Below are 20,798 nucleotides of genomic sequence, written 5' to 3' on the forward strand. Positions count from 1 at the left end.
CTTTGGGCATCAAACCACACTCTCTCAAGTTTTTGCCGTGGTTTTTCTTTCCTTCTCTCTCGTTTTTTCGAGTATTGCCAGGGACCTTGTTCCAAACCCATATGCTGATGTTTTTACAAGACTTAGACACACACACACACACACACACACACACACACACACACACACACACACACACACACACACACACACATGCAGCATCGTGCTTGTGGAGAGAGAAAGACCTAGCCCTGGTTGACCTACATGTTGGCCTAGGCAGACAGCCAGGGTGGAGCTGATGGTGAACTTGGGCCAGCGCTTTATGATTTTAACTGCTGCCTTCACTGGACATTTACTGATGGAGACACCAACATAAATACATTTTGGGAAGTTTCTTTAATCGGGAACAGTTTTTGAAGGTTTTTATTTATTTATTTATTTTTGTAAAATGTGTATAATTAAGGTGAAGTGTGTTTTTGTGTATATTTGTGTCAGAGGCCAGAGATCTAAATGTTTCATGAATCAAAACATTTTTCATGAATCAAAACATACTTTCACAAGAGCAAAGTAAAGAGATTATAAATTGTCTTACATTAGAAAAGACAGTCATACTGCACACATTTTCACAGCCATGTGAAAACAGGACTATTTTATGAATAATTTGCATTAAAATCCTTGTGAAATAAGAAAATCTTTTCATGTGTAACATGACCTTCATTGATAACAACATTGTTTGGAAATACACTATTCAAAGTTGTCACCTCCTCCCCTGCCATATGAACTGGAGAAAATGAGAGAGACACGAGTGAGTGAATTAAGAGAGTGAGAAATATTGAGAGAACAAAGAGAACAAAGTCAATCAGGGAAATAAAATGCTATTTTCTGATTGTTTCACAGTAGTTACGTTAGAAAGCACAAATAAAAAAAGCCCACACCTCCACACAGCATCAGATTTAGTGTGAATAGAGCCAAAGTTATCCTAAGTTCCCACTGCCTGTGTGTATATATGTGTGAATATCTCTCTATGCAGCTCTCACAGACAGAGAGCAGAGGAGGAAAGAGACGGTAACAAGCAACATAAAACATCAGTTTTCCAATTCAAACACTCCATTATTTAGGTAAATCTGTTTAACAAGTTATTTTTCATTTGCAGTAATCTTGTAATGTAATGAGTTACTTTTAAAAGTAACATTACCCAGCACTGGCCCTGACCTCAAAGCCTACACGCTGTGTTGACTGGGGGCTACACACCAAAGCCAAACAGGCTGACACCCAAAAACATCAGGAGCACAGCGAAATATGAGAAAATAAGAAAATACAGGCAGAGGGCCAGGTCTCTGCAGATACAGCCACCACCACACACTTCTAGTCGGTAATTAGTTCTGATTATAGGAGTCTATACATTGTTTTTTAAGGAAAATGCTGCATACAATGCCTTTAATATACGATGGCAAGGTGTGATGTGAATGACACATTTCTTTGTCATATCACTCTGAATCAAAACAGCCTACGAGCATAGGTAAAAGCCTAAAGGCCTGCAAGGATGAATATAAGAAAACTAATAGTGACTGCTTGAAGCCTCAAGCAGATGTGCTGGAATATATTTTAAAGGGAAAAAAAATGTTGCACCTCACTGACTTTGTACACACAGTTTCCATGTTCTGTTTGAGAAGCAGGCAACAAGCACCAAAGTATGGGGAGGGGAAATGGTGACACACACACGCACGCACGCACACACACACACACACACACACACACACACACACATACTGTGCACACACCTGCACACATACTCCACCAACTAATCCACACACATCCACAGGCCTGGGCTATCCTACCATTCCTACCACAGAAAGTCTGACGTCTAATGTGGAGCCACTAGACCACTTTAAACACATTCTAACATCCTACAGACTGCACTGCCTCACTGAAACATTCATAATGTGCACACATACCATGACTTGTACATGTTTAGTGAGCGATATTCAAATGGTAGAGGCATGTATTAACAGCCACCACTACATTTGACCACACTCAGACACATGGTCAAGGACATATCTGAGACATAGAAACATTGTGTGTGTGTATGTCTGTGTGTGTAACCCACACTTTACTCATATATAATCTCTTTCTCATGCAGGCACACATGCCTACAAGCACACACACATGCACAAACTCACACGCATGAAATTACGTATGTTTAAACAACCGTTTCCTGGTGCAGTCAGTGTGCTTGGCTGCTCCGGGTCTGAGTCGCGCCTCTGGGTGATTTGTCAGTTTGAGCCGTGCAGGCCGGGAACCCCTCAAAGTTTGCTTTGGGTTCCAGAGGGACGCGATCCGGACCCCTGAATTCCTGGCCATGGTATGCACTCTGCTTCACCCTCTGGACCCTCACCCCTGAAAGGTCTTACACACATACTCACACACTCTCACAGATGAGAACATAAGTATGCATACTATATGCAGAGAGGAGGTGTATATTTTCAAAAGGCACACACACTTGCACATACAGCATGGTCATTGTTCTAGACATTTCCCAATTCCTTTTAACCCCTGAACTGCTAATGAGTTGGTGACAGGTTTATCTTAAAAATAGCTCAGTGGCTTAATTCAGGTCAACAACTATCTTACCTTTCGTAACAAAGTCACAAAGTGATGTACAATACAAAAAGAAAACATTTTAAACAATAGAAAATTAACTAAAAGACATAAAACTAAACACATCATGAACACAAGGTGAATTTACAAAACTACGGAATCAATAAAAAGCCATTTTTTAAACTGTGGATTTTTAAAAGTGATTTAAAAGATGTGACAGAGTTTGTGGCCTTGATCACCTCAGACAGGTTGTTCCATAATCTTGGAGCTCTAATACCAAAGGCTCTATCACCCTTATGAACAAATCTCAATCTTAGAACAGCTGGAAACGACACATCTGGGGATCTCAGGGAGTGGGAAAAAACAACAAGCTCAGCTAAAAAACTTGGAGCAAGAACTCTCATGGCTTTTTAAGTAATGAGCAATATCTTAAAATTAATTTTAAAAACAACAGGTAACCAGTGTAGGGAAGCCAATATGGGTGACATGTAATCATCATTCTGGGACTGAGTTGGAATCTGGGCAGCAGAGACAGACATACTTGGGTCAAACATATAGAAAACTTGAGGTCATCACTGACACACCTCTGGAGCTGTCATACTTTGTTGAACTGCAGCATTTGTGACATATTTTTCAACACTTTGTTAATGGTTTTAAATAGAAGTGTTTATTTAAATCCTAAAGTGAGGAAAGCTAGCGCAGAGTGCAATTTAATAACATTAAGTCTGCTGCCATGTATGATACTACTTCACTGGAAGCAGGCAGCAAACCCTACATGCTAATTGGATGAGACGAGTGGTGATGCATTGGAGTTTGTCACTGGAACCCGATTCATGCATAATATATCTTTTATTAGTTTAGCAGTTAGTGGCTTCTCAGAGGAGCGTTTTGCTCAGGTAAGTTATTCTGTGTGGAGAAACAGAAAACTCTTCTACTAGTATTTTGATATAGAGCTGTAACCAATAGCTGAATAATCAATTAGTTGATTGAAAGAAAAGTAGTTGAGCTCTATTTTAATGATTGATTAATAATAATAATAATAATACATTTAAAAATCAAATCTTAAAAATGTTGTATTTGTCATTTATCTGATAAAAAAACCTTACGATTATTGTTATATTGCCTTGTGTCGCTTTTACATCTGGTCTAAATATATTTTTCTCACATTTTTCATGTTTTTATTTAAACCACTAAGCCTAAAATTCCCTTATATTTTTTAAAATGTCATCAGGGAGAACATACATCATGAACTGGAAAGTTTATCACTGGCACCCGATTCGTGCATAATATATCTTTTATTAGTTTAGCAGTTAGTGGTTTCTCAGAGTAGCGTTTTTCTTGTACCGTCTCTACAGCTATTTGACTCAATTTCCCAGCAGTCCCTGTGAGGAGACGTTTTGGGGCTGGCGCGCCTCTCAGCCAATAGTCTTCTTCCATACACGGAACTCCGAGAGAAGAGGGAAGTTCAGTTTGTTTATTTCGCGGGATGAAAAGCCTCTCTTCTTGTCAAAAGACATAAAATGAATGGATACAGCTGACTTCTGCTCTTTGAAGATTGCACTTTAATTGACTCACGTCCAATTTACATGCAAGTCCGCATTTGAAGTTACCGTAGCTGACATTTATATACGAATGTGGAGTGCTTATCTTGCTAACAAGCTAATATAAATATCGGTAGTTCATTGCAAAGACGTATGAAACGCAGGTGTGTTGATGGAGTTGCAACGACACTGTCTGACATAGAGCAGTCGTGTTTTTGTAGTTCTTTTGTGTCTTTGAATTGAAGTCTTGTTCACCATGTGTGACTGCAGTAACAGAGTGGAGGAAATACTGGCACCCGGTGGTGTGGTGTAGTTGCTGCATCCAAACGTTTTGCTCAGGTAAGTTATTCTGTGTGGAGAAACAGAAAACTCTTCTACTGATATTGATATAGAGCTGTAACCAATAGTTGAATAATCGATTAGTTGATTGAAAGAAAAGTAGTTGAGCTCTATTTTAATGATTGATTAATAATATATTTTTTTCTAATACTGTATATCACTGGTTACAACTTCTCAAATGATGATCTGATTCTGTTCTTTATCTTGCATCATGTGAAAGTAAACTGAATATTTTATGTAACAATTAACAAATTGTCTTCTATGTTCATTATATACTGCTATAATAATATATACGTTTTTATTTGCCTTTTAGAATTTGTAAACAAAAGTTAGCTATAACATCAGTAATAACTTCCAAAGCCTATTACAGAAATTTACAAATAAATTACTGACAGTGACTCATCTCAAGATAAACAGTTGGTGGCACTAGATCTCCACTCAGGTGCCAGTAAAGCATAACAGTGAAAAGGGTGCAACAATATCCTTAAAAGAGCTCCAGCTTAACCTCAAACAGTGTGGAAAACGATGTGGAACTAGTGATGGAAATGTGACATTTCTGTTAGTTTCATCCAGCTGTTTTTATTCAGGTAAATGGATCAAGTGATTATGTAAATAGACTCAGCGAGAAATTCATTGGCAGAGTAATGGATAGTGATGAAATAATCACAGCATTGTATCATGATATTATAATACATGCAAAGATTCATGGCAGTGGTTCATTTTATTTTGCGTTATGAATGACTGCTAGATAGCAGTTTTGTTATCTATTGTCATTGTGTGTCCTGATTACAAAAAGTACATTTTTTGACTCAGATTTTATGCATATGGTGCTGTGTTCTTTATTCTATGACAGTAAATTAGATTTAAAAAAACAGTATATTACAATATATTACATACATTGATTAAAGTATCACAATTTATTGAATTGTAACACCTGCGTTGTGATATGTATCGTACTGCAAGATTCTTGCCAGTACACAGCCCTAGTTGTAGCATTAGAAGGGAGTGGTTAGTATGGTGTCAGGCCATTACAGGCTGCCAGAACAGGATCTTTGCATAGATTCTCCAAGTGTCTGTAACTGTACTGGAGGAATGAAATACCTTTTTTATTTATTCATACTATTTAATGATGGTGGTCAAGAGCACTGTTTAACATGTTGTTATAAATTCTGTAATAGGTGTTTAGTTGGGTTGTGGTCTTGTGACTAGAAAAGCCATAACATGATTCACATAATTTCCATGCACATCAAACCACTTGGTAACCCGTCATGGTGTGTATGGATTCAGCTGTTATAGTTATGATACTACTCATTTATTCTGGTGTGTATTGGTTGCATGTGATATGATAAATGGTCCATTGTAGTAGCAAAATGCTGAAGAAATATAAAACTACATTACCTCAAACTGCTCCTTTCATGGCTATTATTGAGACAACAATTTCCTTGGTCTCATTTAATCCAGGTGCTCTTAAATATAACATACTGTAGCATACAGAAGTAAATTTGAAGAGTGATGTTTAACTGATTTGATTATACAGAAATAATGTCAACAATCTCATAATTGGAACAGCAAACTTGCCCTTACCCAAAGTCCACAAGCTTAGTTTAACAAATCTTCAAAGATAATATTTGACCAGTCACATCTCGTTCCTGCTCCAAAATGCGTTCAGCCAACACCAGAGCTGCAGTTGAGTGTGTTTATGTGCATGTAAGTATTTTTTTGCCTGTCTGACATGCGTTTGCACTAACAACATTATGTAGGTATATATGTATATACGGTGTCTACATGTCACTGTCTGTGTGTGATGGAGAATGTGGGTGAGACTGTCTGCTACTTAGGTATTCAACATGTGGTTCTTTTCCACCTCTGCTTTACTGAAAACTGAGCCCCCAACACAAGTCAACAAGACTCGTTTGTTCCTAATTTGGTTGGGCTTTTTTTCTCTCCGAAAATGAGTATTTATATATTCACATCAGCGAGCCATAGGGGCTTTCCAGCAGAGATGATGGCAAGACATTAAACAAATCGTGTGTAACGAGGAGATCATAAAACGCAACCCTACGGTGTCTCACACAGACCTGTCATTATGGCAAAAAACAACTAATCGACACATACACACGATTCTTGGGCTATATACAGACACAAAACACATCCTCACACACATCCTTGTCATGTGCCCCCCACATTTTTCTCTCCATCATCATAAAAGGTGAAGAATGCACTGTTTATTTCTCAGTAGGCCTTCTTGAGAAGGCCTGATCGCCTGCAGCTTTAAAGTTTGATCGTTAGATTGTAGTAATAAGAGCTTAACATAACCAGATTAACATGCTATGCTTCAGTTTATTTTCCTCCTATTATTACTTCCAATTATTATTGGATTATCCACTTTTACTGTAATATTAAATGGGGGATTATGTGGGCCACACATGCACAGTAGAAAATAGAGCCCAACAGTTAGAGTGGCAGACTGATATTGTTGGCTGATGTTGGTTTAGCCAGATATAATAGTGTCGGTGTGTATTTTGGCAGATATGCAAAGAGATTATCAGTACAGAAAGGTTTTCCAAGCTACATTTTTATATATATTAGATTTTAATTATTTGCACATAAAACAGGTAGCAAAATTAACTTTTTTGTCCACTGGCTAATGTCCATAAATGGCTAGTGAACGTTCAAATTTTACCTGCCACTCAATAGGTAACCATTGGTCTTTTTGCTGAGTGAATGAAGCAAATCTAACTGCCACTTGCATATTTTGCCAGTATTTGGCTGGATGTTGATTCTGATTTTGTGCCCTGGAAATAAAATATATAAAATAATTTTTGTGTGTTTTACTTATGGTTACAATTTACTTTATAGTTCTTATTTGTAGTTCGTATTTTGAAAATATTTGTATTATTTTTTATTTTTTATTTTTTTCACATCTATGACTACTAGCTTGCAATCATCTTTACTGCCTTCATTGGGGCATTGCTGCATTTCAATAATAGCTCAAAAGTGGTGGGACAAGTGTGAGTGACATCACTCACATCCACGTGGGCATGCATGTGCATGATACAAACCAAATGGAGACCAAGTAGGATTGGGCTGATCCATTGCGATGGCTGACAGTCTTTGACCACTGAGCCCTCTACAACTGTAAGATTGTGGTTTAAAAGCCATCTGTATTTGAGGCAGAGTGTCCCCTCACAGTTGCCATAGAGTTGTTGCCTTGCTTCTGTTTTTGGCATGTGGAAGAGAAAATAAAAATAAGCGGTTGCTTGTGTTTATTGCACTGTCTTCATGTCATGTTTAATACTTTCTTTTTAAACACAACTAAGTTACATGTGGTGCTGAGACAAACCCAGCAATGATATCATCGTCCATTGCAATGTTTCATGGTTGTCATCATCATGTGCCAATTTGGTAGACACCGCTTAACCCTACAACAAGTTCATAAAGTTGGAGAGCTGTGTAGTATAGCCATACTTTCTAACATTTTGGTGGCATCTCAGTATGCTGACCTGCCAACTCCAAATGACTTGACTTCACCACGCTATAGCCTGTATTCGTTGTAGCCAATACAACCAATAATCTAGTAATGCATTGTACATTGGAATATTATCTGAAATAAATATCACTATGTAAAGATAATTAAGGACAGATAATATGATATTTGTGTTTTTATGTGCAGTCCTTGGGCTTGACAGTTTTGTTTATTTCATCTTTAGATATCAAGTACATTCGCCTGGACAAGAAGCCAAATGTCTCAGCTGCAGCCACTGATCCAGCTACAAACAGTAGAGCCGCTGCTGAACATCCAGGAGATACAGTTCTGGCTGGACAAAGCAGTGGCTTGGGGCCAGGCTGACAGCCCAGACACTCAGAAAGACACCTGCCTGCACTTGAGCAGACTGAGGGATTTCCTCCAGCATGTCCTCACACACATCAACAACATGGTGAGTCATCATGAAAAGTTGAGCTTGTGTTGTCACATCTTGTCTTTTTGTTAACTTTTTTTTTTTGGGGGGGGGGCTCTAAGATTTATAGTCTTGACAGATCTGGATAGTTTTGGTTCTACACTTTATTTCCCAGATGCCTTTTAAATCTAATAAAATGGTTTGTATCCAATAAGTGGCCTGTTTTACAGGCTTGACACACCTTACCTAATGAAATAAATTAACAGTTAATCAGTTAGGCCAAACAGACGTCTGATTAATGAAGCACTAAGTTAATTCAAACACCAGCATGTCTAGTACACACATGCACACACACGCACACACACGCAGTCACAAACATGCACACGCACACTCTTTGTCCGAGCCAGGGCCTGAACAGTAAGTCCAGCGTTGGAAGGCTCCTGCTAACAGAGGCTGCTCTGTGCTGTGCAGAGGCTGTGTATGTCTGGCTGGCAGTGCTGCAGTGTTGAGTTTGTCAGGTAATAGCCGCATTGGAACCTCCAGCGCTAACCTAATGTATCCCCATATCAGGTCCAGCAAATTTGGGAAGGGGGCAGAGGACAGGAGGGGTGTAGGACTGTGAGATTTCAGTGTTACTACGACCTTGCCTCCTCCTTCCAGCTCTTGCGCCTTAGCACTCTCTGTCTTGCTGCTTTTTCTAACCAGTTCTCACATTTCTGATTCTCTGCAGTCCATATGTTTTACAGTAAGACTCTGGTGATGGATAGAATCCCTCTCAGTGTCTCTGTCTGACTTACTTTTTTACTTTCCCTGCTTCGAAAATTTACACACTTTTGTAGATGAAAGCATTGACTGGCTATTATTTTTATCTGTCTGTCTCCTTCTATTTTTAGCATTATTCTGGTTATCTGTCATGCAGAGGTGTCAGTGTGTGTATGATGATGGAACGGATACAAAGAAAGAAAATAATGGTATAGCTTAATTGGGTTGAAACCCTTTTTACTGGCAGTGGGCTCATAAAAGACCAGCTGAGGATACCCTGCTTCTTGGCAGCATTTGCATCCTTTGATGACTTAACAACTTTCCTGTGGCTTATATCCCAAGAAGTACTGCCAGTTATTAATTTCCAGGTTTACACTTGGTTGGAAAAGTGGAGAAAGTTTCCTATCTCAATATTGCATGTTTTGGGGAAAATCCGTTTATTTGCTTTCATGCTTAAAGTTTGATTAGTGAATTGATATCACTTTAATATTGTCTGTTCAGTATGGTACTAGAGCCAGCTGTCAGAAAATACTGCCTAAAATGCAGCATCACCGATTCTACCTTTTCGATTAGATAATCTAAACTGAAAGCACATTTTGATTGGGTTTTGATTTAATATTGAAATTGTGACAGTCCTCCTAGGAGTTGCCAGAGTTTTAGTGGCGCTCATGCCAACATCACAAACCTGAATGACTTATGAGTTACTGACTGACTGACCATCGGCACCATGAGTACCCAGTCTATGTATTGTACCTAATCTCTGTTACTGAACTGTGAATACAGATGCTGTTATTTCACTCTTTATTTCCTAATTTGGTTTTTATTTGTGTGGATCTGCAGGAAAACCTGGAGGGAACTTTGAGCTGTCTTTTTTTTGTGATTGTGAACTGATTGGACTGAACTGTTTTGGGGTTGTGGGGAAAACAAAACACACTCTTTCCCGAGTCATTTTAGCACTGAGGTTTTTTTTTTACTCAGTATAGAAATTGGTCTTGGGAAGGAAAACATGGTATCAGAACATCCTTATTTGCCATACAACTAACTAAGATTTCCAAAAGTCACAGTTCCTGGCTAAGAAATGGTGCCACACCTTGTGCCCCACGTGACATTTTTTTATCTTTTTCATCTATTTTTTGTAAGGATTAAGCAAATGAGATATATGTTTTAAGTTTGTCAGATGTAAAGGCGCTGGTATGCTGATTTTGTTGTCTTTGTATAAACTCAAGCTAGGCGTTGACCCCAGTTTCCAGTCTTTATGCTAAGCTAGGATAACCATCTGCTTTCTCCAGCTTCATATGAGTAGTACCTTCTCATTTGGGGTACTCTGGGCCAAAAAGGCATTTGGAAAAGTATTTTTCAAAGACTTGCATGCCTGAGTCCATGTGTATTTGCCATAATGTTCTACAACTACTGGTCACAATGAAAGTTGCCTAAATTCTGCTACACCAAAGCTGCAGTATCAGACTGCCACACAAAGGAGTTGATGGAAAATCCTGCTGCCCAAAGTAAAATGGATGCAGGGTGTGGGGAACGCAACAATAAACGCTAGTGTATATTTATGTTTTCACCATAGTTACTTTGCTATTTAATGTTTGGGCTACTCTGATTGTGGTTCAGTGATGTCAGGGACAGAAGTGTTTCCTCACTGTTCTCTTCATTGTTGTCTATAAACTTGTCCCATTTGCCTCTCCGGCTAGTACATAATCAGTCACTTCTGTCTGAGATGTCTGTCCCTAATCAAGACAAGATACATTGTCTCAAAGCCCATTTATAATTAGAGACAATGTTGACGAGGCTTTGATGGTGATTTGGCCCTGATAGTCGGTGATAATTACTTTCTGTTGTGATTGCTCATTCTTATGGGCATTCCTGCAGTCACAAAGCATTAGTAAAGTTCTTATTGTAAATGAACATTCCTTTTTAGTTGCATCACCAACACACAAATGCACATGTATACTCACACACAACGTTTACCATGTGTTGTTGGATTGATAGGAAGGCTGAGTGTGAGGGCTGTGTTCCAGACAGCATTGGTGGTGTTGTCGGGGGCACAGTGGGGGCATTTAGAGAAACTATACTTGGTCTGTTACCATTCTGCTTCCCATTAATGGTGATCTCATCCATTTGAGTGACTCAAGTTAGTCTCGTTGTCTGTCTGATGCTCTTTTTGAACATACAGGTCCAAAGTTATCTTAACATTGTCCTTTTATCCAGGACTGAAGCCATGTTTGCTCAGTGCTCTCTGATTGTTTCTGATGAAAGGTGCATGAGGCAGAATTGATGCATATTGGCTTTGTAACAACCCTTTGTTTCCCCTTTTTCTTCTTCCCCTCTCTCTGTCCTCTTTTCTTCCTAACTTACATATATCCCTGCAGTACTGAATATTTTCCTCTTAAATGTCAGATTACAATAGATGCCAATAAACAGTGGTGATAAAAAGGCCATTTAATTCTAGCCCAAAGAGAGGTGTATAAGAGCAGGTTTGCATGATTCACAGTAGGGTTTGGTGATATCTTAAAATTCACCATTCAGCCTTCATTAGCCCAACAACCGACACCTGCCATGGTGTCCTAACATTGGGAACCCACTATGTTTTTGGGGTCTGGCCAGCTTTGCTTTGAACTTTACAGGGCTGTTTGAGGTTTAATACTTGGTTTTTGGATTAGGGTTAGAATTAGGTTAGGCAAAGGGTTAGGGTTAGTCTCTTAATAATGATGGATAGAGTCAGAGTAAGGGGCTAGGGAATGCGTTATGTCAATAATGGATCCTCACAAATATAACAACACAAGTCTGTGTGTGTGTAGTTTCAGCTGGGAGATGTCTGCATCCAGTAAACAAAAAACAAAATAAGCTCACAAAGTATTAACAAAGAAAATGTTCTTACACCTGCATTCCTAATTCAACAGAAAAATACAACTATGCACCTTTTGAATTCAATTTTCTCTCTTTTACCAAACTAAGATGTGTTTCTTTGCCTTGTTAAATCATTGTAAAACACACTTCATTCAAACTTGATAGTAAAACAAAATAAAACTCACCAAAGCCGTCTTAATTAGTTTTCCACAGTTTCATCAATCATCCAACCTGGTTTGGTTGAAATAAATCCTTGATTCACCATGTTAGGTGAGAAAATATTCTGGCTCTGCAAGCTGTTTTCCTCTCTCTTGTTCTTTGGCTCAGTGGGTGTGTACTGTCCAGTGTTAATTATGTTGATGGGATAATGAACCTAAGGAAAAGACATGGGACAAGGATAAGGAAATGTTTTGAAGCTCACAAATTTGTGATGTTTCAAATCAGTGTCCATGTTTTTTCACATTGTACGATTATATCAGATTCTGAAGATCCAGCACAACAACCTCTGCTGTGTGTAAATGGCAGTGAAGTAAGTCAGATCTTTTTGGTTGAGCAAGAGCACACTTCTTCAATTATAACTGGCTTATGTCAGATTTCTTTGTGTGGGCTTCTCCTGCATCAAAGCTGTTCTCTACAGTTTAATTAGCTCAGAGGTGAAATGTATGATATAGTCTGTTAATATGGGCTTAATAGTGTGTAATACTGTACATGCACATAAGCATGATTCATGCACACGTGTGCAGACACATGCTTGTAAATTTAAGTAATAATACGTCACCTCTTTGATCTGTTTTCTGTATGTTCCACTGACTGGAGTCATCATATTGTAAAACATAATGTGCTCTGTGTTGATGTCTTAAACTTGGAAAAGTAATAAGATGGAACAAAAACAGTGTTGTACATTGGTGTATTTATCCTGAAGTCATCTTGAATCACAAAGTATTTTGCAAGTCTTCGTCCAAACAGAAGGCATATGTCTCAACAAATAATGCCAAGTAATTTTCTGACAAATGCGCTTTGTTTTGTCAAAGAACAAATTAGTTGGTCCTGAACTGCCAAAGAAATTTTAATAATAACCTTCTGTTTGGTTCTGGCTTTAAAATCATGACCAGCTCCAATATTGTTTTTCACATGGACTAGATTCTTGTTTGTTCTGTTTTTGGTATTCACTCAGATTCTATAATACTGCAGACCAGGTCTTGTTTTAAATTAATTTTAGCAAGCTGCCCTGGCATATTATGGGAATATATCCAAACCTTTAGTCCAAATTTTTACAAGTAAATGTCATCTGGGAAAATCAAATACTTTCAAAACTGAAATGTATGGGATTAAAGTACCTAAATGCGGTGTGTTCCATAGCTTGAAACCTTCTGGATGTTTTAATTGGCTGTGAGGTGAAAAGAATCACATGGTCTGTTGTTTTGAGCCGGATAAACAAGCGCGCACACACACACACACACACATACTTAAACCCTTACAGGTATAGCACCCTCGGCCAGAGCCCTGTTCTGCGCTGTGTATCTCTCACTATTGACTCCATGTTGGGAAATGTGACGTGACTGAAACACAGGAACCAAAGGTGATGCCTGAGTAATGTACTGTGCACCTGTGGATGTGCCTGCTATTCAACTCAGTAACCACAGTCTTTAAGTGGAGCTAAAAGAATAAAACAAAAGAGGATGAAACAGGTGAGGAGGTGCACACAGGTCCAGTAAAACAATGAATATGATTTTTAGGTTTTTTGGATTGGCCCCACTTTTGTCACGTTTGAGTCTGATTATATGCCAGATGGAAAAAAATATTATGGTATGTGCCCTCGACTTGGAGAACTAACCCACATAAGTTATTAGCCCAAGCTAGCAGGATCAAAGGTATAAGAGTATCCAAAAAGAAAAACACGCAGACTATTAAATCCATTTTCCTCTGTCTGTGTCTGCTCTGTCCCTTAGAGCTCCACAACAGAGACCATGAAGAGGCTGCCCTTCCTGGGCCAGTTTCTTGGCCGACTATGCTGGAACCATTATGTCACTGTTGATGGTGAGTGCATCGTCCAGACTTCAGACAAATGAATTTTGATGCTTTGAATCAGGGGTGTTTTATTAAACCAGAAATAAAAAAATTAAAATGAAACCACCAAAAACCATGTATCTATGTGAACTTGTCAAACCTGCTGGGATTTTCTGGTCTCTTGTTGTTTGCAGATGTAAGCAGAAAGCTGTTGTTCCAGTGTTTGTGGGGGCTGTACTCGGAGCATCCAGGCAATGCTGTGGAAAGAAAAGCCAACCAGTGGATACAGGTAGAAACTGGAGTTTCTATATCTCTGTTAATAAAAATTTTGGCTGAATTAAATTAGGTGGACTTGAAATAGTGTAATTTTTAATATGTAAATATGGGATAAGGATTGAGAAAAATGATCTGTGATTCTTTTAACATGCCACCCTCAATCTTGTCATTTCCTTCATCTTTAAATGCGCAGTAGTTGTCTGAACTGCCTTTTTTTAACCTCAAAAGTGAGGGGCTTTTCACACCTGAACATCTGAACCAAGGTCCAGATTTTTATTGGATTGTAGACATTGACCTTGTTAATTTTGGTTTTACGTTGCAATAATGTGGCCGACATACTCATGTCCTTTCCTCATTACGTACCTGAGCTTTGCCTCCCTATACTTGGAATTTATTTGTTTGTAGACTGGTATGTGTATGACATCAGCATGTTGTCAGTTCAATTCAGTTCCTCTCTCATCCTCCTGGAAAAGTGAAAAGTGCCGAGTTTTTTTCCAACTGACTGTTCATAAAGTCATCGGACCAAATGTCAGTTAAACATGTGCAACCATGGCTCATTTTGTTTTGTTGCATTGTTTCTCTTTTTTCCAGTTCTGCCGGTAGCCTGCCAGAACTTCCTGTAATTGGTCCAAAAGTCTGAACCATCCCCCCAAAAAAGTTTTCACTCTAGAAACAACTGAACCATTGTTCAGGTTGATTGGTCTAGGGCAGGTTTCACACCTGCAATTTTAGTTCAGATCAAATTGAAAAGTCTGAAAGTCTACATCAAATGAGGAACGAAATTCAGGGAAGGATTAAGGTAGAAATAGGGCCGTAGTGCTCTAGATTCCTGGGAGTTTAGGCACCAACCATAAACAGCAATATCCCTGCTGTTTCACTTTATTTTATTTTACATTAAGTGCATGTCATTCCCTGTCTATCTCTACCCTCTTTCTGTCATGTTTTTGCTATAATTTCTCTAATATAAGTATGAAATTCACAAAATACAAATTAAAAAGGCTGGGCATCTTTTAAAATATTTAGATACCAGTCTCAATAGAATATCTGTTTTTGTACATTATGAATGTTTTGTTACCTCGTGCTGATGAATATGTTTTTTTAGTACACTAAACAATTTAAGTTTTGTCTTAACACAAAACAGCTACATAAGAGCTTTGCTTAAAAAAATGTAGAATTTACAAAATTATTATATAAATCAGAAAATATCTAATCAAAGCATTTGTAAACAAGACAGTGACTCTCCCTTACAACAGAGAAACATTTTGGTCAGTGCTAAGAACATATTGAAGCTTTAGATGCAGCTTTAGATACAGTAGAATGTACAGAAATGGTTTATTTGTTTTGTAGAGAATTGGGAAACAGTCTGGTGAAAGAATGAACTTTATTGTAAATGTTTGTATTATATGATTTATTTAAATAATGATAAGTGATATTTTCATCAAAGTTAGACATATGCATGCTTCTTTTGTTTATCATAATTGTTAGTAAATATTTCTCACAATGACAGCGTACTCATAAAGTGTAGTCACATCACAATTGAGAAACGTTTGAAAAGGTGGAGACAAAAACTGAACTGTTAGGTCTTCAAGCTATGTTTCTGTCCATTCATAATGTTATTTAGTTCTCTTCTAATCATCATATGCCTTTTCTCATATTTTTCAGGCCTGATATTTTTGCTGTTTATGTCCTAATTAGTACTTGACTATCATCCCTTCAACAAATAGTCCTAGAAAGAATCTGTCTTTGACTGCCTTTGGGCTGCTGAAGAGATTTTCTGTCTAATTTACTTTTAATAGGAGTTCTCTCGCCAGCCCTCTGTGTCTCCTCTCCAATGGGACATGGATGATGAATGGGCGGGGGGGGGGTTGGGTCTCTGTTAGCCTAAGCCTTATGTGCCCAAAACTGTAAAACATATTTTGAAAGCAAATTAAAATCGACTGTTTCACTGCCTCTTGTCACCAGAGAAGGATCAGCCTTTATATTATGGTTAGTTGATCTTGCTCACTGTGTGTTTTCAATGCACATGCATGCATACACACATGCACACATGCACAGAAAGACAGGGGGGAAAGAGAACAGAGGGAAGAAAAAGATTCTGCAGTTTTCAACTCTGAGAGGGTTCACACAGATGGCTTATGATAAACAATGTGGAACCTTCACATTTTTGCCAGATTAACTGTGTTTGTATTCTTTTGATTAATTTCTCATCTAATAAAACATCTTGCTAATTAAAACAGTGCCTTGAAAGTAAACCTAGAATTTGCCAGATGGTCTTTGACCCATAAGAGGGGAAGCGAAGTACATGTGTGCATGGTTGTGTTTGGTCTACAGTGTGGTTGTGTGTTATTACATGGGTATGTTTGCATATATGCATGTGTGTGAATGTGCAGGAAATTGGAGACAGTGTATAAATTTACATTTTTAATTACATGTACATCAATATTGTTTCTCTAGTATTTTGCACGATATGAAGAAAATCTGTGATGTGCATTAACTAAACAAGCACTGAAAGGTGAATATTAGCTTGTTTATTCTGGAAGTTGCCACAACTGTCTGGCATATGTTTACATAGTACCTGTGTGAGCTTATCTGTGGGATTTATCATGGTTGGCATTAAGGTTGTCAATACTACATGTTTATTAACAATATGATATTAATATTTGATAGTATCAAAAGAACCAAAACTATAATAAAATGATCTAAGTGCCCATTCTAGACCTCAGTTAAGTTCAGTCTTTACTGTCCTGCCTGAAAGTTGGCCTTCAGCAAAACTGGACAGTGTTCAGTGACTTTAGTAATAGCACCGTGTGCAGGTTGTAACCAGTTTTTTGTGTGACTAGAACACAGTTTTATTGTCTTTGTTACTTTTATACAAGTAATAATACCCGAAATCTCAATTCAGAGTTGAAGTGAAAAGACAGGACAGATGCACGGTGTGTTTTACTCTGCAGCGCATCTTTGTGATGAGTGACTGAAGCCATCACATCACCTTGAGTGAAATGACTTTGGGCATTTTCACTGGTGTAATTATGCTGGTGCAGTTCTGTGTCTGTCTGTCTCTGGCACAGTATGTCCGTGTTGACTGGCTGTTACTTGTGACTTCTAACCATAGTGCTGTGGGCGAGACATTGAGCCAGACTACAGAGGTTAGTAGTGTATTCTACTGTACAGTGTGTAATTATCTATTTTATGTACTACAGTATATACATAGAATTCTACTGTATAATATAGTATAATATAGTATTCAGAGTATACTGTATAGTATTATTATTGTAATTCTTATGATATATCATTATTATGCATATTTTAAATATTCTTATTATCATTATTATTCATTTATATTACTATGGTAATAACTGCAGACAGAGAGAGGTCAAAGCCCTCTTACATTTTTAAATAATTTAACCATAATGCCACTTCTTTTTTCTTTTATGCCGATCCAAAACAAGCTCTGATCCATGACTTAAATCGGAATACAATCTGAATCGTGAATTTTGTGATCTGTTGCACCCCTAATTGGACCAATATTAGTATTGTAAAATTGTGATATTGTGATACCATGGCATGTTTTTCTGACAGTTGCGCATTGCAAAACAATGACGCCAAACTCATGTATCTATATTATTGGAAACAACAACAAGGAGTCATGGCAGAGAGGAAGAAATGGCCCAAAGTGCGGCTTCATTAGAAAGATGACAACAGTGATAGATGTAAGGTCGGAAAAATGGTAATTTAAAGTAGGGTGGAAACACCTAGGTCTTTTTTTATCAGTCTGCACTGTTTAGGAAAAGGGACCTGTTATGGCTTCTATGTTTGTGTACCTTCAGTTCCCTTGTGAATCACTCTATCTCTGCACGTAAAGCTATTTTGGCCTTTCTCATTTCTGCTGGAAGGGGACAGTTGTGGTAGGACGAAAGACTTTGCTTGGTTTGTTTAGAATAAGGCAGCAAAAGTTGCAAATGAGGTTTGGTGAGAGAAAAAACTTGGCTAAGATTGCAAACGGTGTATATTACTTTCTCAATTATAGGAGAGCCCAGCTTATTGTGAAATAACTTAGATGAAACTTTGTAAGTCACTCCAACAATTGCATTCTTCCTTGATCAACATTGTAGTTTCAGCATTTTAGAGAAGATGTTAATTGTAGCTGAATGCTTTCAGTACAGCACTGATGGCCAGAGTTTAAGGGTTCACTGGGTCCAATCATGTTAAAATTGCATGTAGGACACTACCGGATGAAAGTGTCCAAAGAACACAAGTACAGTAAACTCATAACCATCTCCACAGCTTCTACTCATTCTCCTTCTTTTCCTCTCCAAAGAAGCTTCCACTCCCCACAAATGACAGGAATGGCAAAGAAGCACAAAAAAACCCATTCACCACAGCTCATCCCATCTGGGGGAGCAGGGCAGATGTATGGTTTTAGGCCAGAGATGGTCTGTCTCTGTGTCTCTCCCTGTGTCTGTGTTGTGTTGGACTGCCTGTCCTGGAATGCAGAATGCAGCCTGTTTTCTGTTAGCCCTGTCTGATCTTGCTCCCCAACATTGTTTTCTTGCTGCCTCCATAATAGACTGATGGTCTGGTGCTAAGTGGCACCTAAAATACTCTTGTTTTTGTAAGTGTGTGCATGTTGCTTGCATATGTTGGTGAGTATTTGTGCAAAAACACGTGTTTTGCTGCTACTGTATATACTGTTAGTAGCCACATGTATTTTCCTCTTTAAATTATGATAATGTGCAGAGAATTTTGCCTTTTCTCCCTCGTGTCTCCCCCTTACACCCCCCAGTTTGCCTCTCCTCCCCACATCTGAGTGTTTGCACTGGATTTGATGAATGCTGGGTACAGCCACATAGCTGCAGGCGATGTCAGATAGTCATTAGCTCAATCGGTCTGTTTCTCTACATCCTGTGCTAGCAGGGGGACCACACAGTGCTGCAGAAACATGGCATGATCTTTGAGGAGATGACTGATAAGTAAAGCATGAGAGCGTAATATTAGAGGGCCGGAGGATGGACTGTTTGATCGCTTAATCTTTGACATGTATCCTTACTGACTCGAACAGGGTGAACCACAGGTAGGCCCTGGAGCCACTGTGGCAGCTTTAGAGTTTTGAAACATATTTTGGACTCTTTCACATTGGCTGCTACAGTCTGTGGTTTAATTTGAAGATGAAAGTGTCTTTGTGACAGAAATGTTTCCCCTTTCATCTCTTGGGTGGCATCTTTTTTCAGTAAATCTGACTTACTGAACTTATTATCATGCAATGAGTTATGTGTGCATGTGTGTATGCATGACCAACGGGCCTGCATGTCCCCAGCTAGTCTAACTCACTGGATGCACACTGCAGATATAATTCAGCCACTGATTGCTTGATTTCAGTTGGCAGTGCGGCATCCACTATCTAAGTTTTCAAAGTCCCTGGGAAACGACAACAACCTCCAAGCTGCATCCTACATGCTGAAAACAGCAAATGGTGCCTGGGACGCTAATGGTGTGAATGTAAACAAGCTAGCAGCTCTTACCTTTTTTGTGGTTATTTAGCCATTTTAATGCCAGAGCTCACCTCCAGACATGCAAGTGTTCCACCAAAACAAGCCCCCCGTGGACATTGTTTTGCAGCAGCACTGTCACTGCATTGTGGCCTGAACTCTGCCCAACACATTTGTGATTGGTTTAGAGAAATACAGCAAAGCCAGAGTGTTTTTTTTTTCCCTTATAGCAGACTGTGTATGTGTGCAGTCAGACATTTCTCCAGCACTGAGTGCTGTGGAGAGAGGTCTGGCTAGGTGAGATTAGTCCCCAGCTAATCTTGCATATTGCTGGACCAATCAGCCTAGTCAACCAATCACATTTACGACTGTATGATCAAGGGCCTCTGGTGGAAGTGGTGATTCACAATTTTTGAAAACCTATATATAAACAAAACTGACTACTGACTTCTCTAAACTGGCCAATAGGGACCGCAAGTCATCAATAACTGCTAGGCTAAAAGAAGGGTTACTTAACTAACAGTGTTGGGGAGTAACTAGTTGCATGTAACTAATTCATTACTGAGAAAACATATGTAATTAAATTACAGTTATTAATCAAAATATTGGTGATTATGAAGCGGTACATTTGAATATTCTTTTTGAATTGCCTGGCAGAGATCTGCCCTCTACTAAGTTCATTCTTCTTCTTCCGTTTATATTGACACATTAGAGAATTTTCTCCCACCTTGTTTGTTTAGTTCATATACAAACAGAAATATAAACAATTTCTCGTTTTACAGGGAGTTCTGTGCTTTAATTTTTTTCTTGGCTACCCATAACCTTGAACAATAACTTCACAGCAGTGACTTCCTCGTCGGCACTGTGACATTCTTCATTAAGAAACAGTTGCACCCTGAATCCATACATTTTTGATTTTTTACATTTCTGTTAAATAGAAGAATTTGTTTATGAATCAGTTAAACAAATTAAGTACAAAGACTTAATTTGTGAGCTTTAAAACGTTTCATGCTAAGCTAATTGATGCCTCCATATGTAACACATTGACATTTTGAGCT

At 38.5% G+C, this 20,798-nt stretch overlaps 1 protein-coding gene across 2 annotated transcripts in view; it reads left to right on the forward strand.

Moving 5' to 3' along the window:
- The first annotated feature begins 4,036 nt into the window (after positions 1-4,036).
- Positions 4,037-20,798, forward strand: part of fancc (FA complementation group C) — a 39,567-nt gene continuing 22,805 nt past the window's right edge. The window contains exons 1-4 of one of the 2 annotated variants that reach the window (XM_084729545.1): positions 4,037-4,457; positions 8,168-8,395; positions 13,921-14,008; positions 14,173-14,267. In XM_084729545.1, coding sequence (XP_084585671.1) covers positions 8,201-8,395; positions 13,921-14,008; positions 14,173-14,267 — 378 coding nt within the window. In that variant the 5' untranslated portion in view covers positions 4,037-4,457; positions 8,168-8,200. Of the gene's footprint in view, positions 4,458-8,167; positions 8,396-13,920; positions 14,009-14,172; positions 14,268-20,798 lie in introns of those variants that run through there. The other variant, XM_084729546.1, reaches the window with a different exon arrangement.

This window comes from Lutjanus erythropterus, chromosome 10, assembly GCF_056507025.1.
Source record: "Lutjanus erythropterus isolate fLutEry1 chromosome 10, fLutEry1.hap2, whole genome shotgun sequence".
NCBI lineage: Eukaryota > Metazoa > Chordata > Actinopteri > Lutjaniformes > Lutjanidae > Lutjanus > Lutjanus erythropterus.